The sequence below is a fragment of the Haliotis rubra genome, unplaced genomic scaffold (genome assembly GCF_003918875.1).
Source record: "Haliotis rubra isolate DU_JTF1 unplaced genomic scaffold, ASM391887v1 Scf1747, whole genome shotgun sequence".
NCBI lineage: Eukaryota > Metazoa > Mollusca > Gastropoda > Lepetellida > Haliotidae > Haliotis > Haliotis rubra.
The window spans coordinates 30,316-53,384 of NW_025765722.1; the positions used below are offsets into that span (position 1 = coordinate 30,316).

The window sequence follows — 23,069 nt, forward strand, 5'->3', positions numbered from 1 at the left end:
TGGGATGACATGGTGTTTACTTACTTGGATAGCCCATGGTTGTACTGACTGGAATGACATGATGTTTACTTACTTGGATAGCCCATGGTTGTACTGACTGGAATGACATGTTTACTTACTTGGATAGCCCATGGTTGTACTGACTGGGATGACATGATGTTTACTTACTTGGATAGCCCATGGTTGTACTGACTGGAATGACATGTTTACTTACTTGGATAGCCCATGGTTGTACTGACTGGGATGACATGTTTACTTACTTGGATAGCCCATGGTTGTACTGACTGGGATGACATGGTGTTTACTTACTTGGATAGCCCATGGTTGTACAGACTGGGATGACATGATGTTTACTTACTTGGATAGCCCATGATTGTACTGACTGGGATGACATGATGTTTACTTACTTGGATAGCCAGCGTTGATGACGGTTGTGTCGACTACCACTGACAGACTGAGGCTGAGTTCTATTGCTTGTTGCCTGCACTCAGCGTCCTGGAAAGTCAACATACCAATGCCAGAACAATCTTGTCACAACTTGTCAAAACCTCAGTCATACATTTTCACAAAAATCCTTCATATATCAACAGAAATCTGTTCATGAGAAATAATTATACCAGCAGCACATTACTGCTATTACTAGTTTCTCAAACTGAGACTAAGGATGGGACATGAAGTATTTTTAAAAAATGATGACACATTTTTCACACAAAAAAGAAAATTCATTTTAGAGAAAAATGGAATTTTTATGATAAAATTAATTTTTATACTTATCCTGACTCATGCTTATTTGCTTTCTCATCCTCTCTTCCGAACGGTCAAGTGGAAACTTGAATCCCTTCAATTCCCTGGAAGCGAACGTACAATCACTCACCCTGAATTACCTCCCTTTTCCCACCAAAACTGGCACGGGACCTGCCATGCCTTGCTCCTCTCTCTCTCTGATATAAGCCCCACGCAGGTTTACAGGGAAACCCGTGTGGTGAGAGGGGACGGTTGGGAGGGCTTCTTTTCATGACTCAGGATAAGTATAAAATAAGTAATTTTTTAAGTAAAATTGATATTTTATACTTATCCTGACTCATGATCTTTTGCATATCTCCCTTTCCCTTTCAAATGGTAGTGGAACACTTGAATCCCTTCAAGTTCCCGAAGCGGATGTTTAAATACACTCACCCACGAGTTACCTCCCTTGCCCTTTCCCGCGCAAACCATATCAATAACATGTGACGTGTCCATACTTGTCACTCTCTCCTTATTTCCAGCCCATGCACTTGGATCTGCTGTGAAATATCAAGTGTTTCCAGCGGGGAGGCTGGGAGGGTTTCTGGTCATGAGTCAGGATAAGTATAAAATATCAATTTTACTTTAAAAATTACATATTTTTACTTATCCTGACTCATGATCTTTTGCTTATAGAATCTGACAGATTGGTGGTGGGTCAAGCCACTGGATTCAACAGCTGTCCTTAGATACGAGCTGCATCCCCCCAATGAGAACTGCTAACCGTTATAACTTGGGGGGACCACTTTCTTGTCTTACTTCCATCTTAGACAAGTTGCATCATGTTGATTCATGTGGCTACAGATAAACTAGATAAACTAGATATCTTATATCAACCCATAGATTATGATAAGATCGTTATCATAAATGAGTTGCGACCCCTTTACGTACAGGTAAGATCTGTACCCGTACAGGATCTTTAATCACTCATGCTAGCCTGTGCTAGACTGTGCGCATGGACTTTCAACTAGTATTATTCCTTAGTAAAAGTATCTACAAGTCAACTTGATAAAGGGTGAGATTTTCCAATTCAGCGCCTTTGTGGAACCATTGGTTGCTGTGCTACAACGAGAGGTCCAAATTGGTGAATGCCTGAGACGTCTTCAGTGGCTATGTCTCGGAGGTAGTGGTTGGCAAACACTGTGTCCGACTTCCAAAAGCAGCCCTCCATAATTGTTGGTATAGAGCAATTTCTGTGCAGAGCCAGTGTTGACTTCGTGTGGGTTGGAAAGTCTAGGAGGTTCTAGTCCTGCTGCTTTATAGGCCCTCAATATAACGGCTCTCATCCAGAACGATATAGGCGTTCTTGAGACTTCTGCTGAAGTCTGTGTTGATATTGGGATGAACAGGCGCTTGAATTTTTGTCTCCTCGTTTCAGTCTTTTGAAGATATATCTTCAGGGCTCTGACTGGACACAAGGATAAATCCTCTATAACCTGTGGACCAAGGACTGTAGACAGCGCCGGTACATGGAACTGTCTATCTGGTTGACCAGGTAGTTGGTTCTTGGCAATAAAGTCCCATCTTAGTCCTAGATGAACTGCATTATTCTGCCCTCTGTCGAAGGTGGTTCGACCAAAGTCCAGCGCATGTTTCTCCGATATGCCAGCTGCTGTGGCTACCGCCAGCAGGAACAGAGTCTTCTGTGTTAGTAGCTCGAGTGTAATCTAGTGGTTTGTAGACATCACTGGTAAGATGACGCAGAATTAAATTTAGATCCCAGGCTGGAGCTCTGAATTTCTTTTGCTGGTCCTCCAGCTTAAAAGATCTCAGCAGAGCAAGTAATTCTGGTACTTTCGTCAGCTTGATGCCTGTTTTCATAGTAATCACTGTACTGATCGCAGCGAGGTATGTAGATATTGTCGAACCCTTCAGATGTCTGGTCTGTCTAAGATGACACAGATATTCCGCCACTTGAGGATGAGTGGCTATCATCGCAGTGAAGCCTTTCCGCCTTGCATAAGTGTCCATTTTTAACCATTTGTCGTCATATAGGTTACGAGTCGATCTGCGTACCCTAGCATTACTGCTTTGGATGCCCTGGCGGAGTATTCTCTTTTCTTCAAGCATGTTTTGATACTGTCCACATGTGTAACTGGAACACTGTTGGGTTTCTGGGACTTGCTTGGTGTGCGGATGTATTAGTAGGTTCGGACAATCTGGTAATTTGATAACTGGGTTTCCGAGATCTATTAGGTCTGGGAACCACGCTCTCGCTGGCTAGTAAGGCGCGACCAAAGTCAGTTGTAGCGTCTGAGTCTGCTTGATCTTTTGGCAGTAATATCGTGGGTGGAAAAGCGTAGCCGTTTAATCCTTCCGACGACATGCTCAGTGCATCTGTTGCCCAGGCTTGAGGACTGAGTGACTGAGTTTAGTTTTACGCCGCTTTTAGCAATATTCCAGCAACATTCCAGCAACATCACGGCGGGGGACACCAGAAATGGGCTTCACACATTGTGCCCATGTGGGGAATCGAACCCGGGTCTTCGGGGTGAAGAGCCAACGCTTTAACAACTAGGCTACCCCACCGCCCCCCCAGGCTTGAGGATCTGGAACAGGTGAGACAAACGTCTCTAGTTGTTTGTTGAACCTCGTGGCAAACAGGTCTATGCAAGGGGATGCTATCTCCCTTATGTTCCGAAACACTTCTGGATGGAGCATCCATTTCGTAGGTGACAGGTGTAGTGGTCTTGAGAGAGCGTCTGCCAGTACGTTCTTGGCTCCGGGTATGTGACACGCCTTTATCCAGGCTTATGGAGAACGCTACTGTAGAATTGTCCGTATGTATCATCAACATCTTGTTGTTCAGCAAGCTCGACCATAGTTGTAAGGTGTTGATCACAGCTTTCATCTCTAGTAGATTGATGTGCAGTTTTTGTTCTATTTTGGACCACTTTCCTGAGGCCACTTGATCGTTGAGATGCGCACCCCATCCTTGCATCAAGGCATCTGCGTAGAGATGCGTGTCGAAGGCCGGCTCTTGTAAATAGGTCCCTTCGCAAATGTTCGACCTGTGTGTCCACCACAGTAGACAGCTCCTGAGGTTTTCCGGCAGAAAGATAGGGTCGACGCTGTCTAAATGTTTTATCAGGAACCGTTGCAGCGGTCTTAGTTGTAACCTTCCTGTGCGCGTCAAGTCCTGCGCTGAGGTTAGCAGACCGAGTAGCACTTGCTATGATTGTAGTGTTAGCGGAGAGATGACTGCTGGCGGAATCATGGCTTGTATCTTGACCCAGCGATCCTCTGGGACGGCAATCTTTTCTGTGTGGTGATAAACCTTATCCCCAGGAATTGTAGATCTTGTTTTGGTTCCAACTCTGACTTCCTCAGGTTCACCAGCCATCCTAGTTGAGTGAGCAACTTGATCGTGAAGTTCAGTTGTCGTTTGAGTATACTGGCATCTTGGTGAACCTGAATTCCGTCGTCCAAGTAAAAGGCATTGCGTAGACCTCGATGATGTAGGTATGAGACTATAGGCTTGGTTATTCATGTGAATAGCCACGGAGCCGAAGATATTCCAAACGGTAGGACTTTCTATGGGAAGTGCGGCCCTCTGAATAGGAACCGTAGATACCTTCTTGATTCCTGATGTATCGGGATATGAAGGTATGCATCCTGCAAGTCTATGCTGGCCATGTAATCTGCTGGAAGGATGAGAAGTTTGAGTTGAGGCAGGTGGATCATTTTGAACCTCTCTGGTTTCAGTAGATAGTCTTTGTTGAATTTGCGCTTGTTGTAAATGTGATGCCGTATAAGGGACTCCAGTGCTCGCCCAACCATCCGCTTGGGCGAAAAGGGAAAGAGTGACAATTAAGGCACGTCACATGACTAGTTTCTTGTGAGGAAAGGGCAAAGGGAGGTAACTCGTGGGTGAGTGTATTCATATGTCCGCTTCGGGAACTTCAAGGGATTCAAGTGTTCCACTACCATTCGAAGAGGAAAAGGGACATAAGCAACAGATCATGAGTCAGGATAAGGAAAAATAAAAACGTTCTAACATGGCGAAAGGTTTATAGAGTTTGGAATAGCTGACCTGGCAGACTGGCCTGAAGTGAGTGGCTAGTGAATGGTAGGCAGCATCGTAGAGCTTCACAGCCTTGAACAGAGTCGCAAGCCCCACCTGGTGGCAGACACATTACATTCAGCAACAAAGAAAAACAATTCCTCTAAGAACTACCATTGAACCGATGTATATGTTTCAGAAGTGGCACATTGAGGAGGAGCATGATGGAGTGAGTCATGTTGTTGATCATGTGACAGTCATCCTACCTTGGTGTCGCATGGGAGAAGCTTCTTCCACGGGGTGAGATTCTCCGTACACACAATCTCACTTGGCAGGGCTCCGTAACGAACAAACTTGCTACTGTAGGAGTAGCCCTCGGTGGCCACACCCCTTGGCCGGAAACTCCATTTGGGGGCAACGGTTGATTTACCATCCAGGAAATTAAGTGAGGTGCAGAACAGTCCTGACACAGCATTGACGAGCTCGGCCCACGTCTGATCCACACTGGGAACAAAACGTACAGGAGTCAAGCAACATCGTCACTCACACAAGCTGTATTGCAAAGGACCATTGAAAACGTTTGTGCATGGTATGGTACAAGTGCGGAGGGTATGGTACAAGTGTGGACGGTATGGTACAAGTGTAGAGGGTATGGTACAAGTGCAGAGGGTATGGTACTAGTGCGGAGGGTATGGTACAAGTATGGTGGGTATGGTACAAGTGTGGAGGGTATGGTACAAGTGTGGAGGGTATGGTACAAGTGTGGAGGGTATGGTACAAGTGTGGAGGGTATGGTACAAGTGTGGAGGGTATGGTACAAGTGTAGAGGGTATGGTACAAGTGTGGAGGGTATGGTGTAGAGGTATGGTACAAGTGTGGGAGGGTATGGTACAAGTGTAGAGGGTATGGTACAAGTGTGTTGAGGAGGGTATGGTACAAGTGTGGAGGGTATGGTACAAGTGTGGAGGGTATGGTACAAGTGTGGAGGGGTATGGTACAAGTGTGAGGGTATGGTACAACATGGTATGGTACAAGTGTAGAGGGTATGGTACAAGTGTGGAGAGGGTATGGTACAAGTGTGGAGGGGTATGGTACAAGTGTGAGGAGGGTATGGTACAAGTGTGGAGGGTATGGTACAAGTGTGGGAGGGTATGGTACAAGTGTGGAGGGTATGGTACAAGTACAAGTGTGGAGGGTATGGTACAAGTGTACAAGTGTACAAGGGTATGGTACAAGTGTAGAGGGTATGGTACAAGGGTATTGTACAAGTAGAGGGTATGGTACAAGTGTGGAGGGTATGGTACAAGTGTGGAGGGTATGGTACAAGGGTATTGTACAAGTGTAGTGGGTATGGTACAAGTGTGGAGGGTATGGTACAAGTGTGGAGGGTATGGTACAAGTGTGGAGGGTATGGTACAAGTGTGGAGGGTATGGTACAAGTGTAGAGGGTATGGTACAAGTGTAGAGGGTATGGTACAAGTGTGGTAGAGGGTATGGTACAAGTGGAGGGTATGGTACAAGTGTGGTATGGTACAAGTGTGGAAGGGTATGGTACAAGTGTGGAGGGTATGGTATGGTGTACAAGTGTATGGTACAAGTGTGGAGGGTATGGTACAAGTGTGAGGGAGGGGTGAGGGTATGGTACAAGTGGTAGTGGGGGTATGGTACAAGTGTGGAGGGTATGGTACAAGTGTGGAGGGTATGGTACAAGTGTAGGGGGGTATGGTACAAGTGTACAAGGGTATGGTACAAGTGTACAAGTGTGGGGTATGGTACAAGTGTGGAGGGTATGGTACAAGTGTTGAGGGGTATGGTACAAGTGTGGGGGTATGGTACAAGTGTAGAGGGTATACAAGTGTGGGGGGTACAAGTGTGGAGGGGTATGGGGTATGGTACAAGGGGTGTACAAGTGTGGAGGGTATGGTACAAGTGTGGAGGGTATGGTACAAGTGTGGAGGGTATGGTACAAGTGTAGAGGGTATGGTACAAGTGTGGAGGGTATGGTACAAGTGTGGAGGGTATGGTACAAGTGTGGAGGGTATGGTACAAGTGTGAGGGAGGGTATGGTACAAGTGTGGAGAGGTATGGTATGGTACAAGTGTGGAGGGTATGGTACAAGTGTGGAGGGGTATGGTACAAGTGTGGAGGGTATGGTACAAGAATGTATGGTACAATGGTACAAGGGTATGGTACAAGTGTGGAGGGGTATGGTACAAGTGTATGGTAGGGGTATGGTACAAGTGTACAAGGGGTATGGTACAAGTGTGGAGGGGTATGGTACAAGTGTGGAGGGTATGGTACAAGTGTGGAGAGGGTATGGTACAAGTGTGGAGGGTATGGTACAAGTGTAGAGGGTAGGGTATGGTACAAGTGTGGAGGGTATGGTACAAAGGGGTATGTACAAGTGTGGAGGGTATGGTACAAGTGTGGAGGGTATGGTACAAGTGTGGAGGTAGGGTATGGTACAAGTGTGGAGGGTATGGTACAAGTGTGGAGGGTATGGTACAAGTGTGGAGAGGTATGGTACAAGTGTGGAGGGTATGGTACAAGTGTGGAGTGTGGAGGGTATGGGTACAAGTGTGGAGGGTATGGTACAAGTGTGGAGGGTATGGTACAAGTGTGGAGAGGGTATGGTACAAGTGTAGAGGGTATGGTACAAGTGTAGAGGGTATGGTACAAGTGTGGAGAGGGTATGGTACAAGTGTAGAGGGTATGGTACAAGTGTGGAGGGTATGGTACAAGTGTGTGAGGGTATGGTACAAGTGTATTGTAGGGGTGTGGTAGGTATGGTACAAGGGTAGAGGGTACAAGTGTGGAGGGGTATGGTACAAGTGTGAGGGGGTAGTACAAGTGTAGAGGGGTATGGTACAAGTGTGGAGGGTATGGTACAAGTGTGGAGGGGTATGGTACAAGTGTAGAGGGGTATGGTACAAGTGTGGAGGGGTATGGTACAAGTGTAGAGGGTATGGTACAAGTGTAGGTAGGGTATGGTACAAGTGTAGAGGGTATGGTACAAGTGTGGAGGGTATGGTACAAGTGTGGAGGGTATGGTACAAGTGTGGAGGGTATGGTACAAGTGTGGAGGGTATGGTACAAGTGTACATATGGTACAAGTGTAGAGGGTATGGTACAAGTGTAGAGGGTATGGTACAAGTGTGGGATGGGGTATGGTACAAGTGTGTAGAGGGGTATGGTACAAGTGTGGAGGGTATGGTACAAGGGTATTGTACAAGTGTGGAGGTATGGTACAAGTGTAGAGGGTATGGTACAAGTGTGGAGGGTATGGTACAAGTGTAGAGGGTATGGTACAAGTGTGGAGGGTATGGTACAAGTGTGGAGGGTATGGTACAAGTGTGGAGGGTATGGTACAAGTGTGGAGGGTATGGTACAAGTGTGGAGGGTATGGTACAAGTGTAGAGGGTATGGTACAAGTGTGAAGGGTATGGTACAAGTGTGGAGGGTATGGTACAAGTGTGTAGAGGGTATGGTACAAGTGTAGAGGGTATGGTACAAGTGTAGAGGGTATGGTACAAGTGTAGAGGGTATGGTACAAGTGTAGAGGGTATGGTACAAGTGTAGAGGGTATGGTACAAGTGTGGAGGGTATGGTACAAGTGTGGAGGGTATGGTACAGTGTTATGGTACAAGTGTAGAGGGTATGGTACAAGTGTAGAGGGTATGGTACAAGTGTAGAAGGGGTACAAGTGTAGAGTGGGTATGGTACAAGTGTGGAGGGTATGGTACAAGTGTAGAGGGTATGGTACAAGTGTGGAGGTATGGTACAAGTGTAGAGGGTATGGTACAAGTGTAGAGGGTATGGTACAAGTGTGAGGGTATGGTACAAGTGTGAGGGTATGTTACAAGTGTAGAGGGTATGGTACAAAGTGTAGAGGGTATGGTACAAGTGTGAGGGTATGGTACAAGTGTAGAGGGTATGGTACAAGTGTGGAGGGTATGGTACAAGGGTATGGTACAAGTGTAGAGGGTATGGTACAAGTGTAGGGGTATGGTACAAGTGTGAGGGTATGGTACAAGTGTAGAGGGTATGGTACAAGTGTAGAGGGTATGGTACAAGTGTAGGGGTATGGTACAAGTGTAGAGGGTATGGTACAAGTGTAGAGGGTATGGTACAAGTGTAGGGAGGTATGGTATATGGTACAAGTGTGGAGGGTATGGTACAAGTGTGGAGGGTATGGTACAAGTGTGGAGGGTATGGTACAAGTGTAGAGGGTATGGTACAAGTGTAGAGGGTATGGTACAAGTGTGAGGGTATGGTACAAGTGTAGAGGGTATGGTACAAGTGTGGAGGGTATGAGTACAAGTGTGGAGGGTATGGTACAAGTGTGGAGGGTATGGTACAAGTGTAGAGGGGTATGTAGGGTGTAAGTTACGGGTATGGTACAAGTGTGTAGAGGGTATGGTACAAGTGTGGAGGGTATGGTACAAGTGTAGAGGGTATGGTACAAGTGTAGAGGGTATGATACAAGTGTGGAGGGTATGGTACAAGTGTAGAGGGTATGGTACAAGTGTAGAGGGTATGGTACAAGTGTAGAGGGTATGGTACAAGTGTAGAGGGTATGGTACAAGTGTAGAGGGTATGGTACATGTGTAGAGGGTATGGTACAAGTGTAGAGGGTATGGTACAAGTGTTGGTGAGGTGAGGTGAAATTGGGTTTAACACCGTGCTACAGGAGAATATACAGCTCATATGATGACGCATGCATGTACAAGTGTTTGTGGTGTCGGCTGCATGTTAGAGTACTAGCCCTGACTTGCTGGTTTTATAGTGCTAGCCCACTGAGATACCATGCCGCAGTGAAGCATGAATACCCCACTCAGACACATTATACTGACTCCGAGCCGACCAGTCTTTGTTGTACCCATTAATGCTGAGCGCCAGGCTGGGACCAACAAGTACCATATCTTAAACGTCTTTTGGTTTGACACGGTCGGGTCGAAATTATGATACAAGCTTCCTCCGGGCGGACGCTTCTAACCACTACACCACGGAGGCGGTCGGTACAAGTGTAGAGGGTATGGTACAAGTGTAGAGGGTATGGCAGTACATTGGTACAAGTGTACATGGTGCACCAGTGATTAAAGCCAAATATAAGAAAAATATATTTAACTTTACTTTTTCACAGTTGGTTTGAACCAAACCCAGAATTCGGCTCCAGGTGGGGCATCTTCCACTGGGTACCCCCATTTCTCATGGCGCCAGAGGCCCTGGGTCTGAGACAGGTGCAGCTCTTGTACCCCATACGTAGAGACAACATCGCCCAAAGACTTTGGGAACAGCCGATAGTGATGAACTGGAAGAAAATAAAATTTGGTTAATCAACCAATAGGGTAAATGAGATAGCTAACTCACAAATAACCCTAAAGAATGTAAAGGGATGTCTCCTCAAGCCGTGAGTCAAGGGGTATCCAAAAGAAAGGATATTAGATGGGAAAGGGGTGCCAGACCCTAATACAGTGTTTCTGTTCTCCGGTATATACCTGAAAATCGCCAGTACAATTCATTGGGGACCGGTAAATTGAAAGCCAGCCGGACAACGTGTCAAGTAAATATTCGTGTACTAAAATTTAAAAAATCATGGGTAAGCGAAATGACAGTCTTGGCTGTGCTTTCATGGTCACAAAAATGTTATGTTTTGGAAATACTCAGGCTAAAACTTTAAAATGAGTACTTACAGTATGGTAATAGGATATGACCGACAAATTTCATTCATGACCGGTAAAATTTTAGGTCGCCAGAGAGTGTCCGATAAATAATTAAGTCAGCGGAAACACTGTAATAATTGTGAAGGGGTACAGGATCAGAAGGGTCCCAAGGGCTACAGATGGACCTGGATATAACATAAACGCAAATGACTCAAACGCAGCAATGTCAGTAACCATGATATTGGTAAAGTAAGAGTCACAGGAAGGTGCACCTGTGCGAGTTCTAAATGCTGAAGTAAAGCCCTAGTGAGGGTTTGTCTGCTCAACATGTGCTCAGTAAACTGCTCTCTGGCTCCTGCACCTACTTGCATTCACTACAATGTTGCCTACAAAGAGTTTACCACACTAATGCAAGATGCACTATTATCCCAAAGCAAGCTGTGTTCGATGTTCTGGTGATTTCGACGATTGCATTGCTTGCACTATATTTGGGTAGTATGTGCGCAATCGGAGAGCACAAGCAATTTCATCAGCAGGGCAGATGCCCAGTCACTATCATGAGAAGTTTTATTGACAATTGGAAGTTAAGTTGCATAAAAAGTAAACAAACATCAATATTATGTACCCGAGATCGTTAATACCACTTCAGATGCAAAATCAATTGCCTTTATAACAGAAAATAGCAAGCAAAAATTCATTGTAAGATTAGTCCTCTGCTAGTGACAGGCAGTATATAAATGGGAAGCCACATGATCACAACACTCCCTCTCTGTGCGGAGCAAAAAGTATGACTCATTGTCGAAAACCCATACAAAATGCCTGGATGTGGCGAGCGGCAACAGTTTCGCCAATACGTAGCCGAGAGCCGCGATGCGGTCCTATACAGTCAAGACATGACCCTGCATCACGGCCGAGAACACCACCTTCATAAATCCTATTCAGATTCAAGTGGTCGATTACCCCTCGTATTTTCTTGAGATTTTTTAAATATATTTCCTGTGGGTGTTTGACTGAAAAGTCGATATCGATGTACTCCCAGATAATTTCCCTATACATACACGTAACTGTCATATTTTGGTGATCATACATTTAGATATTAATGGGCCTGAAGCCCGTTGAGTTCTTGTTTCAACGATAGCGAGCTGACATGTTGTGCGATACCAAATTTCTATAGTCCGTGATCGAGGACGCTCTTCATTAGCTGTAGGCAATACTCTCTCTCTCACCTCCGCGTTTGGTGATTTGGGTGAATCACACTTAATGTATATTATATTTATCTGCTTTTTGTCATAATTTACAGATTTTCCTTGCAGAGAGGATTCCATTCATATCTCTACAAAAAGATATGTCCATGGGACCCAGCAGATTTATTAATGTACAACGAGTAGTACAGGACACTTAGGGGGCACGATCTTGTCACTTTCACTCTCTGGGACCACGCGATTTTCCAGTTCAACGCCTGGCCGAGAATTTCCAAGTATTCTCCAAATTTTCGGTTTCTGTGTTGTTAAAAAGATCCAAGCAGACTTTAGTTTAAGATTAGAATGTTATTAGTTATTACAGTCATAAATTACATTTCCGCTGGACAATATGAATGTTTGAAGTTAATCTATTGTAAATTATTGTTAAACATGCGGGGTAGACATAGCTGTACAATATAGTCTGGTTATGTAAAACAAGGTCACAAATTTGTCGATTCACAGACTGTGTATGAGATATTTTTCTGAATGATATAGATTTCAGGAGGTGTGTTTTAGCTCGGTAGTATTATGGAGATATATTTTTGTGTAGGCGTAATGTTTGTTGCAAGGTATATCAAATTCAGACGTCATTACATTTTTCTTTTAAATCAAAAATGAGGTGATTCTATTCTACATTTAGTTTAGTAATCGATTTATTTTCTATCTATTTTATAAGGTTGTGGCTCAATAGTTTTACCTGTGTACATTCAAATAACAAATGAATGACATTTTCAGTTTCAGCATTGCAGAAAGAATACAGAGAATATGCTACAATTTTATATTGGAAAATGTTTTTATCTGTTTCAGCATTCTATGAACAGTATGGTGTTGGAATTATCTTAACTTTGTCTTATAATGCTGTTCTTAACGGTAAATAGTTTTCCATCCAACTATATTTGGATATTTCTGTATAAATATCATTTTGCCATTGTTATTGACTATGTTTTCTTTTAAGGCAATATCCTTTACACTGCAGCATAGATTAATCTGCATACTTTTCCCTCCATGTATAAAGTTCTGAGGTTACATGGATCGAATGGTTCTTCCAATATGCTATCCAATGGTACAGAATCTGAGATTCTTTCCATAGATTTTTTATAGATTTGATAAGATCTGTAAGTTCTCAAAGAAAAATACTTTAGAGGATATATTAGTACAACTGAATGTTTAACTTTAGGAAAGTTATTAATATATTTTTAGATGTATATACACACATATTTATTAGGAATTATCCTGGTTATGAAATTTGTATTATATCTATTTATTGACAAAGGCTTAATGATTCACTAGGTGTAATGCGTTAAGTGGTGCCTTTGCTATTTGCAGAATTTTGTCATTTATTATTTTCTCGGTTTCTATGGAAACGATTAGGTACTTAGTCCCAAAGGGAGGGGTGAGCTTCATTTCGAACACAACTTGAAAAGCATTCAGTATCTTTCAAAAGAACTTGGCAGATATATTAGGCAAATTTTGAAATGGTGCCTTTGCCATTTACAGATTTTTGCCATTTATGTTACTCATGATTTCCAAGGAAACGATTTGGACTTAGTCTTTAAAAAAAAATAAAGCTGGACTTTAAGTAACTGTCAGATGATTTGTTCTTTCAAATATGTGGGGCCGGGGATATGTCATATTCTGATGACTCTTGCTTATAATATACACTTAACGTAATCACTATATATATATTGCCAATAATCCCATGACATGATATTAAACTGTTCACTTTATTTCTGCAAGAACTGTACCAAAAAACGTAAAAACCATGACATGTCCTCCTTTTGACCACTCGCGAAACATCCCTCTGACAGTTTCGTACCAAAAGGGTATTTTTAAGTTCACCTTTCTTCGTATAATTATGAAGAAAATAGCCACATGATAATGAACAATCAGAAGCCAGATCCGGGCATAATATTCGAGCATAAATATTACATTTGATTTTCGCTAAACAGGTGCTCGTTGTACACAGTAAGATACATGGTAAACTATCCAATTGTCTATCTATCCAGGACATTATTCAAATGGAAAGCGAGTGAGTTGAGATTATAGTCACACCGCAATATTTTAGCCATATCGCGACTAAAACAATTCATTTATCACTCCCTCCATTTCTGGTGTCCCTCGCCCGTGATATTGCTGGAATATTGCTAAAGTGGCGTAAAACAATACACACTCACTTCATCTCCATCAGATAACCTGGAACGAAATTAGGTGAGATATATACTAAACAACATACAGATGTTATCTTTCTCCGGGTTGCCAAATATGTACAACATGCAACTAATGTGGTGTCGTATTTTCAGTAATTTCATTACATTTGAAAATAAGGCTCGATCTCTGTTAATAATGATGAAACGTTAGTCAAAATACACCTCCAAAATCAATAGAGTTTGGGAATCTAAGAACTAATTTCTAGGTAGATAGCACCATCCATTTAGCTATTACCTCCTTTCTCATGAGCGATTTCTAATTCATTATAATTTGTGATACTACCAAAACGTGTATCCGGTTACAATGTGGATTTTTGTATTGAAACAGACTGGCTCATCGTGTATATGTTTTGTGTGTGTGTAATACGATGGCGCTTTCAGATGCGTATCGCGTCGGTGTCCTCTCTGTTGTCGCTGACGTCAGAGGAAAATCAACTTTCGATCAATAAGCCATTTTTCACATTGAACGTGAGAAAGTTATACATAAGCATACAAATCAATTTCATATATTGTTATGTCGTTCAGATACCACGAGTATTTTATTTCGCACAAAGATTCATTAAAGATTCCAAATAAAGAAATCATCACGTTGTAAGCGGAGACATTTACTGCTTTTCAACGCATAATAAAATTGCGGACAACCTTTAACAAAGTCTACTTTCCAAATCGCCTGTGTATTTGGCTTCAAATTTACATCATCGGATAGGAAATTTAATACTCTACATATCTGTGTTATAGCCGTGGCTAGAAGCAGTGCATCACTAACGCAATTTCGCCAACGCTCATTTTTCAGAACTTCAGAGAAAATAAACCTCTGCTTCCAGGGGTTAAGTCTTCTGTGCACTACGTTGTACATTAATAAATCTGCTGGTCCCATGGACATATCTTTTGTAGAGATATGAATGGAATCCTCTGCAAGGAAAATCTGTAAATTATGACAAAAGCAGATAAATATAATATACATTAAGTGTGATTCACCCAAATCACGAAAGCTAAACGGAGGCGAGAGTGAGTATTGCGCACAGCTAAGGTAGAACGTCCTCCCGATCACGGACTATAGAAATTTGGCGATGCACAATTTCAGTCAAAACCCACGGAAATATTTTTAAAAAATGATCAGAAAATACGAGGGGTAATCGCCACTAGAACCTGAATAGGATTTATGAAGGTGGTGTTCTCGGACGTGATGCAGGGTCATGTCTTGACTGTATAGGACCGCATCGCGGCTCTCGGCTAGCCAATACGATGATATCAACATTATTTTTGTAGGAAGCACTTGATATTTATGTGTGAAATAGTTGAACATATCATTAGCACTCAAGGATAGTAAAATAAAAACTTCAAATGATAATACAGATTAAAAGTACGTTTTTGTCTTACATCGTCGAAAAACCCCAGACACCGGGAGATGTCTTCCCTTAACAAGCAGTCTGTTTTATTGATTAATGACGGATGCAGTGCAGTCATGCGTTCATACAGAAAAAAATATAGCTCCACTGCAAATTGAACAGGCACAATATCTCAAGCTACCCAGGAGTCTTCAATTAAGTTTGATAAACATAGTGCAACCACGTGACAATGATCATTTCCGCGTGGAACACGAAAAATAGTACAAGACGTAACGTACATGTTTCCTGATCTTGAATAGACGCGTTCCAAATTGTGGTGAATTGGAAATGGAAATATGTATGCCCACTGTCTAGAGGCTTGATGAATAACTCTTCTTTGAAAGTGTCACGAGTTGATGCAGAGCCATAAGACACTGTTGCAAAGATCACAAATACAATCGCTAGCAACCGCATTTCGGTTTCCTCTATGGTGGCCGCCATTGCGAAGTTCCGCAGAAAAAATAAATTGTTGTAAATAAAATCATGTACACAAAATCAGTAGAAACATTCGCAGTACTAGCAATTGTTTATATTCATCAAATCTTCACATTGAATTCATCGAGGATTAAGTTGGATTTATTTCTTCATGGAGTAAACACACGTGCAGCAAACCGGCAAAACAAAGCATCACACTGTTTGGGACCTGGATGAATCGTTTAGGGTCACAGACAAGTGGTTGAAAATACTCCACAGTCATCTCGACTCAATGTTTGAGTCGTTTCATGAAAATATACCTATGTTTTGACAACTGAGTGCGTCTTTGCAACTGATTTTATCTGGTAGGTATGTTCAAGTACTTTTAGTTCATTATATGTGAATGATTGTAAGGTTCCATCGCAAAGAAGGCTGAGGAACTGACAATTATTCAAACAGCTTTCACTAAAGTTTCAAGTAAATAAGTTCATGTAAAGTTTCAAGTAAATAAGTTCATGCAATATATCACAGCTGTCATCAAATGGCTTCATCTGCCAGTATCAGGGTGTGGTGCATACCGAATTGTACGTTGTATTTTTCAACCAACTCAACTTCAGTTGACAATCACCCCAGTCTGTACACAACCTGCTAGGGTAAGCAGTACACAACCTGCTGGGGTAAGCAGTGTAGTGGCTACTCTTGTAACAGTAACTTGGATCCAAATATGCCCTGAACTTTATATTTTTCTGGGAAGGGGGCTGCATTGTTATCTTAAAAGTAATGCCCCATGATTCTGTTCCAAACACACTCGCCTTCAAATCTGAGTACTCATGTTTTAGAATGTGCTGTAGTGTATTTGCTTGCCAGGTTGGAAACTCAACATTTGTGACCCAAAATCTGTACGGCTTTATGATTTGATGACAATAAGTACATAGAAAGTTGCATGATTGAACGTATACAGACTACAGATATACAGACACTTTTCCCACATGGTGGCCTTGTTTACATTCGACTCAAATTTTATATGGTAGATTGCGCAAAAAATAATAATTGTCTACCTCTAATATTTTGTCAAATGGCTTTTCACATTAAGTACTTCTCAGATCCTCCCTGGAATCCTCTCGTTCAGATTTTGAAAGTTCTCTACAGATAGTGATTGCCATGCAGGCACGGCAAAGTTTTTCTTAAAGTTTATCGGTGATGGTGATATCCCAGTTGTAATTTTCTAGTGATCTCCTAAGTTTCAACCAAATATTAGTAAATATCATGATTATACTTACATGAGGTGATTGTGCCAGCCACGTTAGCAACTTGATGTCATTTTCTTGCGTGAGGCAGGGTTTTATACAGACTTTGAAAACAGAGAGTCATGGTGACTCAAAGTATTTATTTTAGGGAGTTATTTTCAATGTTTGGGAGTCATGAAATTTTTAGTGTAATATTTATTTGTGTATATCAAAAAGCAAGAGTTTTGCAGAGATTTTGTTGTTTTGTGTTGTATTGCCATTTAAATGTTACCAGAAGTTAATTAATAGTTTATTTTCACAGTTCAAATCAGTCATAACAAAATCCTGTAAACTGAACAAATAATCATGCTTGTGATTTATTCACTGTAGCTTACAGTTATTAACATGAATTGAAAGAAATATCTAAATTAATGAAGACCTCATGAAAACTATCATTGTTTGCTTATCAAATCAATTTTATGGAACTGAATTCTGGGGGTCACTCATAAAACTTGCGTCAAGCGTGACTCGTATGATAATATTTTGAGAGTCTTTTAGAAATTGTTGTGTCAAATACGCAGGAATCACGCGTCTTGTAAAACCCTGGTGAAGGTTTTTGTTACGAGCCCGATGAACGGGCACATTGTCATCTTGGGAATGCCTGGCTACAGCAGGCCACAACTTGGAATCGACAATGTTGATATATTTAGCAGTATTAATGTTCCCATCCACAGCCACAAACGTTTCTACACTGTAAAATGTAATGCAGATCATAAACCCAGATCATCACTTTGACCATACATCCAGTTGTTGGACATACACACTCTGGCCAATACTTTTCATCCACTTTTCTCCACAAATAGATTCTTATATTTTCACCAATTGCCACCTGCAATTCATCCAAGAAAATAACAATTCAGCAAATGTTTTGTTACTCATTTTCCGACACTAAATTCTACGTTATTTTTGGTTTGTGTCTTTCATCACCATTTCCTCTTTGCAATGTGTTTAGAATAACCTTTTGTATGCAAAACACGTTTGGACAGTTCGTGTGGACAGAGACACAGCTTTGCCAGTGTTAAATCTACCAGTAATGTCCCTCCAATTATTTCTGCAATTCTTTTTCATCCAGTGTTCTCTTTGGATGTCCACAGTGATTTTTTACCAAGTACGTCGTTTGAAATTTCTTCGAAATAGATTGAACAGTAGGCCTGGGTATGTCTAATAATTCACCAATATTCCGAAGACTTGATCCTCACAACGCTTTCCTTCACCCTACTCGCCAATTCTTCGCTTTTCGCCCCACTGCCTAAACGTGGATGTGTAGTCAGTATAAACAAGCAGATGACGCTTCCAGAGAATCACATGACAAAGCTGTGTCAAGGGGGGCAGACGCAAAGTGGCCACTGTATCAGGGCTTGATTTAAAGATGTTAACCTGGTTCATGGTGCTACATTAAGATAAAACCTAGTATGCATCAGCCAAATTCAGTTGCTACGTAGTGTGTTAAAACATCAGAGGTTTCATGCACATAAACATATTTCATTCATGTAGTGCCATTGAAACCATGATGTTACTGATTCACAGCTGATCCCTGTATGATGTTGAGCTGGTTCATGTCACTACTGTATGATGTCTATGAATAGCAATGTTTACATTCATGTGGCTACTGTATGATGTTACTGGTTCATGTCACTACTGAGCTGACATTTTACTGGTTCATATTGTTACATTCATGTGGTTGATTTATTTCTCAAAAATGGCTTGCACCTGGTGCAAGTTAGTTCTGTAACTACTGTATGATGTTACTGGTTCATGTGGCTACTGTATGATGTTACTGGTTCATGTGGCTACTGTATGATGTTACTGGTTCATGTGGCTACTGTATGATGTTACTGGTTCATGTGGCTACACTGTAAAGCATGTGGCTACTGTATGATTACTGTTACTGTATGATGTTACTGGTTCATGTGGCTACTGTATGATGTTACTGGTTCATGTGGCTACTGTATGATGTTCATGGTTCATTGTGGCTACTGTATGATGTTACTGGTTCATGTGGCTACTGTATGATGTTACTGGTTCATGTGGCTACTGTATGATGTTACTGGTTCATGTGGCTACTGTATGATGTTACTGGTTCATGTCGCTACATTCATGTGGCTACTGTATGATGTTACTGGTTCATGTGGCTACTGTATGATGTTACTGGTTCATGTGGCTACTGTATGATGTTACTGGTTCATGTGGCTACTGTATGATGTTACTGGTTCATGTGGCTACTGTATGATGTTACTGGTTACTGGTCATGTGGCTACTGTATCATGTTACTGGTTCTGGTTCATGGCTACTGTATGATGTTACTGGTTCATGTGGCTACTGTATGATGTTACTGGTTCATGTGGCTACTGTATGATGTTACTGGTTCATGTGGCTACTGTATGATGTTACTGGTTCATGTGGCTACTGTATGATGTTACTGGTTCATGTGGCTACTGTATGATGTTACTGGTTCATGTGGCTACTGTATGATGTTACTGGTTCATGTGGCTACTGTATGATGTTACTGGTTCATGTCGCTACATTCATGTGGCTACTGTATGATGTTACTGGTTCATGTGGCTACTGTATGATGTTGTTACTGGTTCATGTGGCTACTGTATGATGTTACTGGTTCATGTGGCTACTGTATGATGTTACTGGTTCATGTGGCTACTGTATGATGTTACTGGTTCATGTGGCTACTGTATGATGTTACTGGTTCATGTGGCTACTGTATGATGTTACTGGTTCATGTGGCTACTGTATGATGTTACTGGTTCATGTGGCTACTGTATGATGTTACTGGTTCATGTGGCTGCCCACTGTATGATGTTACTGGTATGATGTTACTGGTATGATGTTACTGGTTCATGTGGCTACTGTATGATGTTACTGGTTCATGTGGCTACTGTATGATGTTACTGGTTCATGTGGCTACTGTATGCTACTGTATGATGTTACTGGTTCATGTGGCTACTGTATGATGTTACTGGTTCATGTGGCTACTGTATGATGTTACTGGTTCATGTGGCTACTGTATGATGTTACTGGTTCATGTGGCTACTGTATGATGTTACTGGTTCATGTGGCTACTGTATGATGTTACTGGTTCATGTGGCTACTGTATGATGTTACTGGTTCATGTGGCTACTGTATGATGTTACTGGTTCATGTGGCTCCTGTATGATGTTACTGGTTCATGTGGCTACTGTATGATGTTACTGGTTCATGTGGCTACTGTATGATGTTACTGGTTCATGTGGCTACTGTATGATGTTACTGGTTCATGTGGCTACTGTATGATGTTACTGGTTCATGTGGCTACTGTATGATGTTACTGGTTCATGTGGCTACTGTATGATGTTACTGGTTCATGTGGCTACTGTATGATGTTACTGGTTCATGTGGCTACTGTATGATGTTACTGGTTCATGTGGCTACTGTATGATGTTACTGGTTCATGTCGCTACATTCATGTGGCTACTGTATGATGTTACTGGTTCATGTGGCTACTGTATGATGTTACTGGTTCATGTGGCTACTGTATGATGTTACTGGTTCATGTGGCTACTGTATGATGTTACTGGTTCATGTGGCTACATTCATGTGGCTACTGTATGATGTTACTGGTTCATGTTGCTACATTCATGTGGCTACTGTATGATGTTACTGGTTCATGTCGCTACATTCATGTGGCTACTGTATGATGTTACTGGTTCATGTGGCTACTGTATGATGTTACTGGTTCATGTGGCTACTGTATGATGTTACTGATTCATGTGGCTACTGTATGATGTTACTGGTTCATGTCGCTACATTCATGTGGCTACTGTATGATGTTACTGGTTCATGTCGCTACATTCATGTGGCTACTGTATGATGTTACTGGTTCATGTCGCTACATTCATGTGGCTACTGTATGATGTTACTGGTTCATGTCGCTACATTCATGTGGCTACTGTATGATGTTACTGGTTCATGTCACTACATTCATGGGGCTACTGTATGATGTTACTGGTTCATGTTGCTACATTCTTGTGGCTGATTCATGTGGATAATACTGTGTTTCCATGATTCCAAACTGAAGGATTAGCGAGTCTTTGTATGAAAACTCTTGGTCTTTGGAATGGTTGGTGCCATGTCCGGAATTAATTTCTGGTACACTTTGTATCAACCGTTGTCCAGGGTTGAGACGTATGAGCTTCTCAGTGTCTGCCTATTCAAGTTGTCTCCCTTTGGAACGGTTGCAGCTGTGTTCACGATTTTGGAAGATATCTTCAGGTAGAAATTGTTTCAAGTTTTGAGCTAGGTTGCTACTGAAACGCAGTCAAAGAGTTGCAGTCTGCCAAATGGTAGTGCAGAGTATGGCTCACAACATCCAGATTGATAATCGGACCTCAGTAATTGATCAATAATCGATTGCAATTGTAAGCCCAACCTCAACACTCATGTGGGCAAAAACAGGCCTCAATCATAACATTGTGTAAATGAAATTAATACAACGATTAAGACGATCAAGGATACTTCCTGCTGAGATACGCACACGTCTGTTTAAGCAGCGGTATTATGAGTCGGGGAAACTGCATCGGTTGTTTATGTCTTCATGATACTTCCTGCTGAGATACGCACACTTCTGTTTAAGCAGCGGTATTACGAGTCGGGGAAACTGCATCGGTTGGTTATGTCTTCATGATACTTCCTGCTGAGATACGCACACTTCTGTTTAAGCAGCGGTATTATGAGTCGGGGAAACTGCATCGGTTGTTTATGTCTTCATGATACTTCCTGCTGAGATACGCACACGTCTGTTTTAAAGCAGCGGTATTACGAGTCGGGGAAACTGCATCGGTTGTTTATGTCTTCATGATACTTCCTGCTGAGATACGCACACGTCTGTTTAAGCAGCGGTATTACGAGTCGGGGAAACTGCATCGGTTGTTTATGTCTTCATGATACTTCCTGCTGAGATACGCACACGTCTGTTTAAGCAGCGGTATTACGAGTCGGGGAAACTGCATCGGTTGTTTATGTCTTCATGATACTTCCTGCTGAGATACGCACACGTCTGTTAAAGCAGCGGTATTATGAGTCGGGGAAACTGCATCGGTTGTTTATGTCTTCATGATACTTCCTGCTGAGATACGCACACGTCTGTTTAAGCAGCGGTATTACGAGTCGGGGAAACTGCATCAGTTGTTTATGTCTTCATGATACTTCCTGCTGAGATACGCACACGTCTGTTTAAGCAGCGGTATTACGAAGTCGGGAAACTGCATCGGTTGTTTATGTCTTCATGATACTTCCTGCTGAGATACCACGCACACGTCTGTTTAAGCAGCGGTATTATGAGTCGGGAAACTGCATCGGTTGGTTATGTCTTCAGGATACTTCCTGCTGAGATACGCACACGTCTGTTTAAGCAGCGGTATTATGAGTCGGGGAAACTGCATCGGTTGTTTATGTCTTCAGGATACTTCCTGCTGAGATATCGCACACGTCTGTTTAAGCAGCGGTATTACGAGTCGGGGAAACTGCATCGGTTGTTTATGTCTTCATGATACTTCCTGCTGAGATACGCACACGTCTGTTTAAGCAGCGGTATTACGAGTCGGGGAAACTGCATCGGTTGTTTATGTCTTCATGATACTTCCTGCTGAGATACGCACTGTCGTCTGTTTAAGCAGCTGTATTACGAGTGAGATATCATACCACGGAAACTGCATCGGTTGTTTATGTCTTCTTGATACTTCCTGCTGAGATACGCACACGTCTGTTTAAGCAGCGTGTATTACGAAATCGGGAAACTGCATCGGTTGTTTATGTCTTCATGATACTTCCTGCTGAGATCGCACACGCCTGTTTAAGCAGCGGTATTACGAAGTCGGGAAACTGCATCGGTTGTTTATGTCTTCAGGATACTTCCTGCTGAGATACGCATTACACGCCTGTTTAAGCAGCGGTATTACGAGTCGGGGAAACTGCATCGGTTGTTTATGTCTTCATGATACTTCCTGCTGAGACACACACACGTCTGTTAAAGCAGCGGTATTACGAGTCGGGGAAACTGCATCGGTTGGTTATGTCTTCATGATACTTCCTGCT

At 42.3% G+C, this 23,069-nt stretch overlaps 2 protein-coding genes across 2 annotated transcripts in view; one reads left to right on the plus strand and one right to left on the minus strand.

Annotated features, from left to right (window-relative positions):
• The window catches only part of LOC124272943 (GPI transamidase component PIG-T-like), a 28,047-nt gene extending 12,301 nt beyond the window's left edge, over window positions 1–15,746 (minus strand). Inside the window, exons 1-5 of the mRNA XM_046708185.1 lie at window positions 15,525–15,746; window positions 9,920–10,097; window positions 5,053–5,290; window positions 4,817–4,903; window positions 408–495 (exon numbers count right to left, since the gene is read on the minus strand). Of these exons, the coding sequence (XP_046564141.1) occupies window positions 408–495; window positions 4,817–4,903; window positions 5,053–5,290; window positions 9,920–10,097; window positions 15,525–15,726 (793 nt within the window). The 5' untranslated portion in view covers window positions 15,727–15,746. The remainder of the gene's footprint in view (window positions 1–407; window positions 496–4,816; window positions 4,904–5,052; window positions 5,291–9,919; window positions 10,098–15,524) is intronic.
• A 124-nt stretch (window positions 15,747–15,870) lies between these two features.
• LOC124272944 (protein Jumonji-like) overlaps window positions 15,871–23,069 on the plus strand; it is a 48,861-nt gene continuing 41,662 nt past the window's right edge. The window contains 1 exon segment of the mRNA XM_046708186.1: window positions 15,871–16,064. The gene's annotated coding sequence lies outside the window, so the exon portion shown is untranslated.